The following is a 14,320-nucleotide window of genomic DNA, read 5'->3' as shown; positions in this document are numbered from 1 at the left end:
CTGATTGCACCAGTCTTGCTTTGGAATTTCAATGTTTGAAGTAAACATAAGCTTCACTGAATCTGCAACCAGATACCTCTATCTGTGGGAGCAAGAGCTCCCTTACTCCACTGCCACAAATGTAGACTCGCCCATTTTACCGCTTTTATTCCGTTTGGTTTTTTAGATACCCGTTACCCCTGAATGCTAAACAGTATATACCTTCTTTTAAAGACAAAAACAAATTAAAATAACTTTACTTGATAATTTCATATTACACTTGGAATAGTCCTTGTTCAGAAATTGCAGCTATCTGACTGGGAATCACTGAAGTAGATACAGTTTATATTTTTTATTTTATTTTAAGATTTTATTTATTTATTCATGAGAGCCACAGAGAGAGAGAGAGGTAGAGACACAGGCAGAGGGAGAAGCAGGCTCCATGCAGGAGCCTGATGCGGGACTCGATCCCGGGGCTCCAGGATCATGCCCTGAGCCGAAGGCAGATGCTCAACCTCTGAGCCACCCAGGGATCCCTGTAGATACAGTTTAAATGTTAACAGATATACACTATTTTATTTAGATGCTGTTTAGTATTAAACCGATTTGATTTGGGATGACTTCAAAAAATATTTCAATATTCCAGGTAGAGAGTTCTAGAAAAATCTGTAGATTTTCTTTTTTTTCCCCCCACGTCATTGAATTCTTTTAGTAGCTGAGAAAAGCTGCATGCTGGAGTAGAAAATGGATCATGGGAGGAAGATTATAACCCATAACCTGGGGTTATGGCCTCAGTTCTACCGTTGACTAGCTGTGATCCTAGGAGTGTTGTTTTATGTCTCTTGGTCTTTTTGTTTTCACTGTAGCTAAAATAGTCTGTATTTGAACGTTCAGTTCATAGGTCAAATTTCTAAGATCCTCTTTGCACTTCATTTTTAAAAATTGGGATCATGGAGTTGGGCCAGCCAATTTTGGGGGTGGTAGTCATTGTCTGGTTCATTCACATCCTAGGGACAAAGGGCCATAGTCCCTGCCTTGTGACTGGGCAAGATATCCCCCTGCCACTGTCAGCACTGGGCTGACCTACACCAGCTGACTTCTCTCTCCCTTATCTCTTTTAGAACTCGTGATTCCGGACTCAGCCAATGTCTTTTATGCCATGAACAGCCAAGTGAACTTTGACTTCATTTTACGCAAAAAGAACTCCATGGAAGAGCAAGTGAAATTGCGTAGCCGGACCAGCTTGACATTGCCCAGGACAGCTAAACGGGGCTGCTGGAGCAACAGACAGAGCAAAATCACCCTCTGAAGGGAGGGACCAGTGGCCCCTTGCTTGCCAAAGGCAGACTGGGGCTGAGAACAGGCCATGCTGATTGCAACGACCATCCAGTGTTAGAGGATCATTGGCAAAGTCAACAGATATTTATTGAGTACCTCTGGTGTGCAAGGCACTATGATGGGCCTCCTGGGGAAATTGGAGATGAATTTGACATGAAAAGGATGAATGTTTCACTGATTCTCTTTGACCTATTTGAGACTGAAATGCAAATTATCCACTTTTATAAATATATATATATGTACACATATTTGGTACATATGTGTGTGTACGCGTATATATATATACACACACACACACACATACATATATATATATATAAATATATGAGGGACTTATGGGATATTCTGGACTATGGAAAAATGAATTTGCACAATGGCCTGGAAAGTTGAGGTCACTTTTTACAGGGAAATAGAAAGAACTGCAAACCTAGTCTCATACCTTCCGAGTAAATGGAATCAATCCTAGGAATACAGAGTGTCCTTTGTGCCAGTATTATAAGAAGTCCAAACCATTTTTATAAAGGAAGAGAATTACTTCCTCCATCAAGTGCCACCGGAAGAGAAGAGCTGCAGAGGCTAGAACTGCCGTGGCTGAATGAAAGGCCGCTTCGGAAAGGGTTTGGATGAGCCAGTGGCTTTAGACCTCTGCCTGCATCTGCCACTTCCTGCTCTCCCAGGGAGGGCCAGGAGGAGCTTCGGAGGCCCACCTGACCCACTGGGCCAGCCTTCATGACACCTCTGGAGTCAACACAAGCCCATTTTGATTTCTGGCATTGTGTTTCTGCCCCTCCCCCCACCACCCCCGACGGACATATCACAATCATTACTGCACAAGTAGCCATGCTCTTTGGTAACTTATCAGCCAGAAAAGAAAGCACAAAAGAATGGTGACTCATTTGGACTCTTACATGTCTTGGAATGCCACTACTTCATTGCCATTTCTGATCGCCTTCTTTTGCATGTAAAACTGTATGTCTGGAGTCTTTTGCCATCTGGATCGTAGTACCTCTCTATTATGTGCAATTTGTTCCTCAGGTGTAGAAATTCCTACTGCGATTGACTACATTTGATCCTCTTGAGCCTGTGAAAGATTTCTGAACAGCGATTGCTCTGTCAATAGGCCCTGGGAAGATGTGCCCTGCTGGTAGCAGCACACTAGTTTACTTACTAACCTTGGTAGCATTACTGTGCCTAGTCACGGGGAAAGAAATGGGGCTACGTATATCATCTAAACCATTTCTAATGAGGTACATTCCAGATGGAATCAATAACATTTTTTTTTCAGGTCCCCACACTTGATGTCACAGTGTTACTGTTAAGTGACATTTTTGTCTCTAGTAACACCACCAACCCTCTCCCTTCTAGATTTGAGCTGTGCTGGGGTTTGAACTCAAAAGCCATAATGTGGGATATTGACATGTGTAAGAAGCACTTTCAGAATGTCCTTTTTCAGACAAAAATTCTCAAAATATCAGTTTTTATTCCAAAAATAAAAAGAACCAACCCAGATACGAAGCATAGATTGTAACATGAAGCTTTTTTTTTTTCTTTTTCCTAATCCTGGTAAAGACAGCTCCCAAAGGTTATGTGAGATTTATGTTATGTAAATAGCCATATGATATCTGCAAGAAACACCAGGGAAAGTTTAGAGATGTGTGGCAGTGGACCAAAGAATGAGCCAGGAAGGCCTCAAATTTCTTCTAGGTCTTTCTAGGAGATCAGACTGCCGTGGAAGACCGACTGGGTGTCAGCTAGTCGAAAAGCACTTTCTTCCGTTTGCAAGGCTCGTCCGATTTGTGCTTCTGTGTTTGGAGGAGAGATGGCCAGGGTGCTAGACATCATGGAGATGGAAGTAAATGTAGCCTCAGCCTGAATTTCTTGGTTTGAAGGTCGCAAAATATAGGACCGTTGGCCTGGTTTAGGGTGTGGCTACAAAGACATACATGTTGTGCCCGTGTGCTCGCCCTATGTATTGTACTGTATATGTAGAGTCTAGATTTATATACTGCAATGTAAAAAAATATATATATATATTTTCCTTTTTTAAAGACAATGGAAACTCCAAGTAGATAAAACATAGCCTCATTTATTTAATGCCACTTTAAATGTCTTAAATTTGTTTCCTGGTGGACAGCCGGGTAATGCTTTTAGCTGCTCGCATGCTTGTCTTTCTGCATCTCCATCACCTGTTTACCTTTTGGTTAAACTAATAAACTGGTTTGGGACTTGGTTGGCATGTGCTGCCAGACCCAAAGGGATCGTATCTGGAGTATTCCTCAGGTGGGTTCTGGGTTCCAGATATGTCAGTAAGCTTGTTGGAAGCCCGCTCTGACCCTATTGGAGGGAGGAGAGGGGAAGTCAGTGGCAGTTAAGAGGGGATCCTCTCCACTGGTGTCACGAGCATTTGGGGGAGAGATATGATATATCAGATATGATGCCTTGACAGATGGCCATTCTTAGGAGTCGTGTGGGTGGGGGACACTAAAAAAGGAAAAAAAAAAAAACAAACACCTGAACTTAGAGTTAGGATCCAGAGTAGTACTTTGCCTCCTTTCTGACAGCCTTTTCCCTAGTCTGTAATGGCTACCATCTATGCAATTCTTGAAACCATCCACGGTGCTCTGGATGCCAGGGGGTCCTCTATGAAAGGAAGAAAGAAGGCTTTCCCAAAAAAACAATCAGAACCAGGCCACCTTCACTCAATAGATGAACATTATTGTCATCTCATCCTATGTCCAAAAAGTTTCCAGAATTATTGTCCACTGGATTCTTAAATGGCTCCAAGTGGTCAAATTTTCTGGGCCCTCATGGGATTTTGGAGAGAGCCAACTAGGTGTTTTAATAATTGATAATACGGGGGGCCCTTGGTGGCTCAGTGGTTGAGCATCTGCCTTTGGCTCAGGTCATGATCCCAGGGTCCTGGGATTGAGTCCTGCATCAGGGTCCCCGCAGGGAGCCTGCTTCTTCTGCCTATGTCTCTGCTTCTTTCTCTGTGTCTCTCATAAATAAATAAAGTCTTTAAAAAGTAATTGATAATATGGGGGCAGGACAAGAAAAAAGATTTCTATGGCACTAGGTGACGATTTTTTCAAGATCATTCTAGAAAACTGGTCCCCTTATTTTTGCCTCTGTCTAGAAGCTGGACTTGGTTACTTCTGCCCAAAGAAATATGTCTTAAAACTTCCTTTGGAATCTTTTCAAATCCATCACGCAGCACAAGACCATGAGGAGGCAGACAGTATTGCTCCGTGTCCTGATACCAGTGGTGGCAGGAAGCTGCCTGGATGCCAATCCTCTTGTTCTACAGATGCTGCTGCAGTAGTTGCCACTGGTTACAACAGCTATCCCCAGTTCCACTATGAGAAGTTATTTGCACCGTGTTTTGCTTTGCTATTGCCCCTAGAATCTCTCTTGGAACAGAATACCTCTGCAAGGGACGGGTTAGGCTAGGTTCAGTTAAGCCGAAGAAACAAACCATGAAACCTCAGTAACTTAAGACAGTTTCATGTTTTGTGGTGTGATGGTATGATGCAAATCGGGCAGCCCTCCTTAGGGACGTTCCCCCTACTGTGGCTCCAGGACCCGGGCAGCGTCTCCCATCTCAGGGCCTTTCCTTCAAGACACAAAGTCATGATGGGAGGAACTCACACTGTTCCTAACTGCCCAGACCAAGGTCACAGTGCTGCTTCCATTCGCCGTGCCTGGCCAGTCCATGGAGCGGGGGCGGGGGTGTAGGAGAACACCCGGAGTGGATGGGGACCATTAACCATCTCTGCCACAAAGGAGTTGTGTGTCCTTAGTAGGGTGCATGGATTTGTTCTTTCTTCAGTCAACGAACAAGTTTGTGTTTGGAACACACGGCACTGAGAACCTGAGATGAGGCTGAACAGAGCCAAGGAAGGGCTAATGAGAGGGAGGCGCTCAAAGGAGAAAATACCAGAAGGAGTAATTTAATTCTGTCTAGAATTGGACTTAATAAATTTATGTTTAGCTTTTAGCTGCCACGACCACCAATTTACACGCTTCTAATGGTGGTACCTACTTTGACAAAAGTAGGATCTATTTTTCAGATGTTGTATGTCAAGTTAAAAGAAAAATCTAGGAAATTTAAGGTGCTGGCACGTAAATCATGAGATGAACTAGAAGCCAGGCAAATTTAATTCTTGTAGCCTCAGATTTTGAAATCTAGGATTTGGTGTGGTTTCTCAGGACCCCTACCCAGAAAACTGGGGAAGCAATTCACTTAGCTAACAGTCTGAGGAATCCAGTGAATTGCACATTTTCTTAAGCCTTGGAAGCCATCTTACAGATGCAGTCAATCCTCTCAGATTGCTATATAGGGGCTGAGGCCCGGAGCGTCAAGTCAGTGGCCCAAAATTAGGGGCAAAGCTCTAAATTATCAGAACCCCACTGTGTGCATGTCACACTGGGCTGGGCACTGAATTCGGAAAGCTCTCTTGACATATATGCTTCCACATGGAACAGGAGAGAATGCCTGGGGTGTTGGCTCCATCCCCAGCCTTCTGATGATGAGAATTCACACAAGCCGTCTTGGTTCGATGGGCATCTGGTCGTTTCTTTAAAGTCTCCAGGGAACGTCCTGCTGCGGGTCCGAGCACAGCTACCTGCTTTCCTGGGCATTACCCCATCTCACAGATGAGGAAGCAAAGCCATAAGGATCAGGATGACCTAGTAAGTTAGATCCCCAGCTAGGACTGGAATCCATTTCTGGTCCATGAACTTGCTCTCCTACACAACGGGGGGCTGGGGTGGCAGCTAGGGAAGAGTCCCCTGCAAAGAGCACCAACTGGACACAGAGTTGCAGGAGGAGTGGACGTGACCCGGGCTTGGGTGCCATCCAGGGGCACTGGAACCAGGCTCAGCCTCCCTGTAAGCCAGCTCTCAGTCCCCAAGGCCTTTATCTCAGGCTTCTCAGAAGCAATCATTTTTATTCCCACCACTGTTTAAGTGCAAAGCAACCATTTGTGGCACAGTTCCAAGTTCTTGGGTACCAATAAATCTAATTTTTAAAAAGTGAATAAACTTTCTGGATTGCTGCAGCCATTTAAAAAAAAAGAAAGCAAGGTACCATTCTCAAAATGAGAGAAGCATCCTAAATGAGACGGTTAGCTCGCTCCCAGACGTGGATCTGCGACCCTCGTTTATACGCTGACACCCAGGCACCCAAGGACTCGGTTTGGCCACTAATCACACATGATATTTCGCATGTGGGACGTTAGCCTTGGGGTTGGTAGTGCAAGCTCTGTTGCACGTTGGGCTCTGTGAGAGAGAGACCGAGGTGGGCGCGTGGGGTGTTAGTGAGAACGGGGCACACCCGCACGCGAAGCGCGTGGAGCTGGAGAGCGCGCCCAGGCCCCTCACCACCTGGGTCACTTACTTTAGCTGCTGCCTCATCTGGGACGTGGGGCCTGGGGGGAGCCCGGCCGGCGGGGCAGCCTTCCATCGCAGGCGCAGGCCCCGGGGAGGCCACCCGGCAGCGGCGCAGCTCGGGCCAGGCGGTGGGCCCCTGGCCTTGCCCACCCGCAGGCCGGGCTTCCGACGGAGCAGCCGGGGTGAAGGGGCCCTGTCTGAACAGAGGGCACCCCCCCCCCCGGGAAGGAGCTGGACCAGCACACGGGGGGGACTCCCCTGATTCCCTCTGCCGTCGGGCAGTGTCCCCCCAGCAGGCCCGCTCCCCTGCTCCCTCCTCTGTGCTCACCTGGGCCCGCTCTCCCCCACGCCCATGGCCCGGGTCATGCACCTGGCGAGGTGCTGCCGTCCCACAGGCGCCCGACCCCTGCGGCCCGGCTGCCACCTCCGCCCCAAGCCCCCTTGTCTGGTTTCTCCGTCTGGGCCTCTCCCTCCTCTCTCTGGCAGGGCCTCCAGCCTCACTTTCTCTCCCGAGGCCTGGACTTGGCCTCAGTTGCTCTGTCCTTGCACTTCCCGCCTGGGCTCTCGGAGCCGCCCTGGAGGCCCCTCTTCCCTCTCCCCTCAAACTCCCTGTCCCCCACCCTCGCTTCCTCCGTGGGCCCAGCCTGGACATAATAGCCTCCGCAAGTCTTCACATCAAGACCGGTGGGTTTTTTTTTTTTTTAAGATTTTATTTATTTATTCATGAGAGAGAGAGAGAGGCAGAGACACAGGCAGAGGGAGAAGCAGGCTCCATGCAGGGAGCCCGACGCGGGACTCGAACCCGGGTCTCTAGGATCCCGCCCCAGGCCGAAGGCAGGCACTTGATTGCTGAGCCCCCGGGCGTCCCTAAGGGCCAGCGGTTTTCAAAGCAGCCGAGACTCTGCAGGTCACACCATCAACACTTAGACACCTCAGCTCCTGCCCGGGGTGGCGCATGGGGGGCCTCCCTAAACTGCCGGGTCTCTTTTGGGAGAGGACGCTTTGCCGTTATTTTCTGAGCTCTTCTGAAGACCTCAGTGCGCTGCCACCACGCTCTGATCAAATTCTCCAGCGTGTGACCAGCCTCCGCCAGGACGGGCCACCCCAGAGGAGCCGCCTCTGGACCCGCGGGGGCTGCGGGGGCTGCGAGTCAGCTCTGCAGGCCTTGGAATTACTCCAACGTGAGATTTTATTAAAACGCCCATTCCAGCGGCAGCCGAGCCCGAGAAACTACAGGGAGGGACATAAAAACAAACCTAGCAAATTAAAAATAAAGAGAAACCAATGTGCAGAGGTGATCCTTCATTCTTTCCACCCTCTTTGCGGGCAGATGGGAGGATGGCTTTGGGCTGGTGCGGCTCAGCTGGTGTCAGCCAAGCGACCCGAGCAAAGATCATCCCAAGGATTAATACAGCTACGGATGGGAGCAAAAATATGGGCCATTTTAGGTAAATTCACAGAGCAGAAGGGAGCCATTCTCCAGCCCAATAGCACATTTTAATGGAGTTACTTGCCTTGGGATCCTATTTAGTGTTGAAGGATTCTGTCCATAAATTCTTCCTGAAAGTTCGCCTCAACTCTTCAGGCTGTGATTCCAGCCACAGCCTCTTGTCTGAGCTCCTGAGAGGAGGAGGCACCGTTTTCTGTGTAATCTACGATAATGCACTAAACCCCACCAGCATTACTTTTGTCTTTTCCAATGAGGCAAAAAGGACTTCCTGGCCACCCTGAGTCAGACTCTTGATCCTTGTCCCACTGCGCTGCGTTGACTCAAGGCCGTCGTCAGTCGGCTCACCCACAGGCCTCCTCATGTGCCACTGCCCCTTCGTGGTCCTGGTCCTCCTCCCTCTACCACGTTTAATCAGAACATCCTGGGAGGGAAGGTTCTTTCTAAAATTACAAACTTCCCCACAAACATAAAACATGGGCATAGCGATTATTTCCAAGGCTGCCTGTTCCTGGGTTCCTTTGTCACCGTGACATGCTATTTTCTTATCAAATGACTAGCCTCATTTTGACCCTCACTTTGTCATTAGTTAACTCTTCAGTGAATTGGTCACTTGTCAGTCATGGGTAACACTTTTTTTTTTGTAAGGTAGGCTCCACACCCAACTCACAACCATAATATCAAGACCTGAGCCGAGCTCAAGAGCTGGGTGCTCGGCCTACTGAGCCTCCCCGGCGCCCCGCTCGTAGCTATCACTTCTGGATCGTTTCTCTCCCACTCTGTTTACTTGGGGAGAATGTCTCAAAAGCACATTGTAGAAGCCTTTTGGGAAGACTTCTCTTTATTTTACACTTTATTTCATCACCATTAGGGAAAAAGATCCTTGAGTTGTAGCTGAAGGGGAACTTCTCTTGTTTTAGACACCAGTGTTTTACTGGAAACCTCCGCATATCTGTCAGGAAAGTAACCAAGAATTCTCCCAGAAACAAAGTTCTCTTCATTTGTGACAGGTGATAACCCAGGGAGGAAGGGTAGCTGACTTACCTTGTCATTGTGATCGGGTCTCAATCTTATTTCCTGTCACCAACCCCAACACAACCCCGACTTCTCAGAACCTCCAGGCCCCCATCACTCCCCAGCAGGCCCCTTCCCAGCCCCTTCTCAGTGCCTAGAAAGCATCCCCACCCACCATACTCAACCCTCCTCCTTCTTTTGAAGGCTCATTCATGTCCCCAAAGCCAACACAACTGTCACCTTCCCGGCCACCTTCCCAACAAAGCTGCCCATCAGTCTTCCTCAGCAGAACCGGGTTCTCTGAGGTCCTGTAGCCCATTTTGTTCCTGTCCCTGAAACAAAGCCTTCCTGCTTGGGTGGCTGCTCCCCTGGACTGTGGAGCCTCCAGCAGTGGGGAACTTCCCTCATCCTCTGAGCATCTTAGTGTCCAGCACAGGGCCTGAAATAGGGCCATGCTCCCATCTGGTTGGGGGAGGCTTGATCTGAAATTCAAGGGGTCACAGAGGCCAACATGGATTCTCTCTCGCTCCTTTTTTTTTTTTTTTTTCTCCCCAGGATACAGTCCTATAGTCTTGGACGGCATCTCTCAATGAATGGTGAGTCTCACCTATAGCACAATAATACAAGATGGGCCTTTCCTTGCCACCCTCCCACTGGGGACTCCTGATTTTCCATAGCCCAGAAAATGATTCCACTTACCCACCTCCACCCAGCAGGCTAAAACAACAACTCCCACTGGACAGGAAGGTTGGTGACCACCCTTTCTTGTTCACTATGGGGGTGAGCAGCACCCATGGCCTCCGACATCCTCGGCCTAGTGCAGAACTGGAAGCTCCACTGGCACTGGCCAGTGGTCAATGTTGGCAGAGCCAGTCAGTGAACAATCACAATGTTGAGCTATTTTTTTTTTTAATTTTTCACAAAGATCTCTAGAAGGCAAGTAGTTTATCGTTTCTCCTCCCTGAAATGACACAGCACGATAGACAGTGTAGGATGCTGCGATGCCGGCTCTTTCCTGTCCTCCGGAGTTCCTGCAGCACGCCCCAGGGAACCCAAAGCAGGGCCCATGCAGTGTGGCCTCTGCAAGTCCTAGGTGCTCAGTCCATGCTCAGCAGCACCAGCACTGCTAAAGTCAAGCTCATCGTTCAGAAGGTCCCACCTTGGATCCCAAGATCCAGAGATGGATCCAGGTGGGGGTTCCAGACAGGGTTTAACTTCCAAAGGCAAAGAGCAGGTGCCACAGCCGGAGATAAAGGCCACTGACACTGCTAAGGGCAAATGTCACGACTTAAGACGAGAGTGGAGACAGGAAGTAAATGAGGTCAAGGAACCCCTGGATTGTTGAAGAGACGGCTTTTTAAAAACAAACGCGGTGTGCAGAGCACAATGTTCACAACAAAACAGCGCTGCTTGAGATCCCAGACCCAAGCAGGCGGAAGCAAAGGCTGGGCTAACGGAGCCAGAACTTTATTCACAGTAGAACAGTCCTAATCTAAAATTCTAGAATTTAAGACCAATATCTTTTAAGAATGAGAATTCATAAACCCATCAGACCAGCTGACAGTAAAAGGGAAAAAAAAATTCTCCACTAAACAAAACCACACAAAAGTCAATTCAATCTTTCTCCACCCGCAACCTCCCGACCACCTCCGACCCTATTAAAAAAAATACATCATGAAAGTCAGGCACACTTGCACACACTCAAATATGCAAACAAAATTCAAAAATACCCAAGGAAACCTTGGAGATCACCTAAGGGTTTTTCACTAGCTCCCCAGATGCTCTTTTTTGTTTTTTTGTTTTGTTTTGTTTTGTTTTTTTAGAAAAGAAAAAGAGGCTCTGACAGGTATGTCTAAGCAGTAAAGACTGAAGTGGGCTGAGATCCCCTTCCTCAGCCTCCCTGCCTCCTAGTCAATGCGGAAGAATATGGACAGTGAGTCAAGAAGGAAGCCGAGGCTGGTGTGGTGTGGAAGGCGAGTGGCCTTGCTGTCCTGCGGCCTGGGGGTGTCACCAGGGAGCGGGGCTGGGTTTACCCAGCAACCCTGCCCGGGAGCTCTGCTCCAAGGCGTGAAGCCCGGGGAGGAGTGTGTGGGGAGGGTATTTCTGGAAGCAGAGTTTTACTGCTTGCAGGCGGGTGAACACAAACCTGAGGCGAAGCATCATGAGAGATCTTGAGCATCACAGATTGTGGAATTGGCACAGAAGGTAGCCCAACACTGTACCTTCCGGAAAATCAATCCATGAGGAAAGCAGAGAGGTCCTCTGCCTGGGATGCTGGCTCCGAGAGCTTCCCTGGTTGTTGGCCTCAATCAGTTGATCGGTCCATTATTTCTGAGCAAGTTCTGTCATCCTAAATGGAAGAGCATTTGTTTCTAGATGGTGAGACTCTCCCACTCAACAGGCCTCCCTGGAAGAGCCAGGCTGGGAAATGCAAGAGAACCAGATCTCACACTCACTACTCCCCAGGGTGCTAGGAAAGCTTGAAGAATCTGTTTCTATGCCCAATCCTACAGATATTTCCCCCACATTTTGTAGAATAAATAATTCAAAATAGAACGAAAGATCCAGGCAAGGACAGTTGCTGGCCTGAAAATGCGCTCTGCCTCTTAGCAGTGACTCATAAAACTCACACTCACAATTCACGCCCAGCCTCAGGCGTGAAGGGGAGAGTGTGGCAGGCCACAGAGGCACAGTGACCCCTGGGACAGAAGTTAGACACCGGCCCGAACCCCCTTATATATTAAATTTCTCTTCATAAATAGAGCATCTGAACTCGAGTGACCACAGTAAAAGGCCAAAGTCTGAGTTCTTTTTTCCTCCAATATCTACACAAACCTTCAAATATCTACTAAACTCTACCCACATGGCAAACTTGATGCCTCATGATGAGAGCTTCAATCGCCATGATAGTCAAAGGCCAAGTCTCAGACAGACCCAAATACTCATCCCTATTGGATAACGAGGACTACGATGAACAGCTCGCTTCGGCTCATCACAGAATTCCTTTAAACCGAAGCCCAAATTAATTTGATCTTAAATGATCTGGTCCCCCTGACCTATAAACTTGTTAGGTGCACAAGTTTTCAAGGTCACACTTATGATAGAAAACAGGCCCGAGACCAATGGATGTGATCCGGTTGGCTCGGCTGCCTTGCTTGCCCACTTACAGATGTGACTACCTTCCTCAGGGGTGAGTGTCTGGGCCATACTGTTCATTCTTAATGTGGGAAGCAGTAGCATATGGATAATACACTGAGGGGCTAGGTATCTGGATTGGGGTTTGTCTCGATGGTTGCCAGGAAATTGATCTTCTAGCCATCCTAGGAAATTTGGGTTAAGTTTCCCTCTTATCCTCCCCTGTCAAGAATATATTAATTTTGCTCAATCACAGTAGACCACTTTGATTAGATGACGGGGGCCACTAAAAGAAACTGGAGCAAACAGATGAATAGCCCGTTAGAAAAATCAAGGGTGGTGAATTCCCCCTTGGAGGCTTCATAGCTCATCCTTCGAAGGCACAGTGTCCACGGAGGTTGGCGACGGCAGGGCCTCTGTGTTCTTGGCGTTGCGGTGGATGTGACTTTGCTTCCGGGACTTCCAGGAATGGGTCCTATCCCAATCGGTGGCCACTGTCTCATTGTCCCAGATGGTCGAGGTCTCTGTGTCACTCAGATACCCCGGCTGGCCCGTGTAGTGTGTGGGGTAGATGAGCAAGGGTTCGGCAGAGAAGGCTTTTAGGTCCCTGGATTCATAATACTCCTTGTACTCAGCTCTGCAAACAAGAAGTATATGGGTGCGTGAGAGGGTAGGACATTTAGAGAACAGAGGAAAAGAGCAGAGGGGTCCTGCTGGTTGTCTCTTACACTGGCATGGATGCCTTCGATTATTTTTAAAGTTGTGTCCTTTGTGGAAAAGTTTAGTCTACAAACACAATAAAAATTTCTTTAAAAGCCTTCAGAGGAGGGGCCCCTGGGGTGGCTCAGTGGTTGAGCGTCTGCCTTCGGCTTAGGTCGTGACCCCAGGGTCCTGGGATCAAGTCCGACATCAGGATCTCCATGGGGAGCCTGCTTCTCCCTCTGCCTGTGTCTCTGCCTCTCTCTCTCTCTGTGTGTGTCTTTCATGAATAAATAAATAAAATCTTAAAAAAAAAAACAGCTTCTAGATGATCTAAACAAACACACAAAGAGAAAGGTCAGGATAGTTCTGTTATATTTGGATAGACTTATTTAAAAGATGAATTTTAGGTCTTACTCTAAAAGCTGAGTGGAACATAACAATAGATAAATGTGATCACTTTGTGGAAGATGCCCTGTTCCTGGATTAATAAATTAGTTGAGATCTGAGCAGCAGGGGTGGGATAAGTGACACAGTGTAGGCTTGGAGGCATGCCAACTTGGCTTTGCATCCCTCCTCCCTGTGGGTATAAAGGGGACAGTGACTCGGCCTCCCCTCCCTCCCCCAGGCTCCTGCGCAGATTATACGAGTGGTCTGCTCCGCCCCTAGCTCAGTCAGTGCTCCGTGGGTGTCAGTTTCCTTTCTGTTACAAGGATGGTGGTTGGCCTCCCTGTTCCTGTGAGGACGCAGATACAAAGTCAGTTGTATCGAAGAGGGTGAGGAGCTAGCTCCAACTGAGGACAGGAGACAAAATGAACGAGACGCAGGACAGGAATTCTCAACCACTCAGATAAAGCCCATCTAGTAAGGAGATCACCCGGCAACTGAGAGAAGGAGCAGAGGCTAGAACCTGGTTTCCTGTTCCTTAATGAATTTAGGACTCATTGATTGAGAAGCTATTATGTGTAGAGTTTGGACGAGGCTCTAAGGACACAGGGTTGTGAGACTCTTCCTGCCTCAATGGGCTCACAGGTTACTGGGGAGACGGACAGGTAAGCCACCAACCTCCATACCCTTCGAACAATGCTAGCTTAGAGTAAGCTCCGGTGTTATGGGAACCCTGAGCATCGTCCTGCCTTCTTCCAGAGATGCCCCACTCAAAGGCCACTTCCACCCTTCCTGAGCCTCTAACACACCTCAGTGACTGCAGGTGTCACAGCCATCACGAGGACTGTTCACAAGTCTGAATTCCTGACCAGACTGTGAGCTCTGTGAAGAGGGGGGCCCTTGCCAGGCCAACAAGCATCCCCAGTGGAC

General features: G+C 48.3%; 2 protein-coding genes across 7 annotated transcripts in view; one reads left to right on the top strand and one right to left on the bottom strand.

The window, feature by feature from the left end:
• Positions 1 to 3,580, top strand: part of RGL1 (ral guanine nucleotide dissociation stimulator like 1) — a 248,494-nt gene extending 244,914 nt beyond the window's left edge. For all 3 annotated transcript variants that reach the window (XM_077901969.1, XM_077901966.1, XM_077901968.1), the window contains one exon: positions 1,101 to 3,580. In XM_077901969.1, coding sequence (XP_077758095.1) covers positions 1,101 to 1,288 — 188 coding nt within the window. In that variant the 3' untranslated portion in view covers positions 1,289 to 3,580. The remainder of the gene's footprint in view (positions 1 to 1,100) is intronic.
• Positions 3,581 to 8,978: 5,398 nt separating this feature from the next.
• COLGALT2 (collagen beta(1-O)galactosyltransferase 2) overlaps positions 8,979 to 14,320 on the bottom strand; it is a 123,906-nt gene continuing 118,564 nt past the window's right edge. For all 4 annotated transcript variants that reach the window (XM_077901961.1, XM_077901959.1, XM_077901962.1 and 1 more), the window contains exon 12: positions 8,979 to 12,941. In XM_077901961.1, coding sequence (XP_077758087.1) covers positions 12,665 to 12,941 — 277 coding nt within the window. In that variant the 3' untranslated portion in view covers positions 8,979 to 12,664. The remainder of the gene's footprint in view (positions 12,942 to 14,320) is intronic.

This window comes from Canis aureus, chromosome 6, assembly GCF_053574225.1.
Source record: "Canis aureus isolate CA01 chromosome 6, VMU_Caureus_v.1.0, whole genome shotgun sequence".
NCBI lineage: Eukaryota > Metazoa > Chordata > Mammalia > Carnivora > Canidae > Canis > Canis aureus.
Note: the sequence above shows the minus strand (reverse complement) of the source record. Positions and strands in the feature narration are given on the sequence as shown.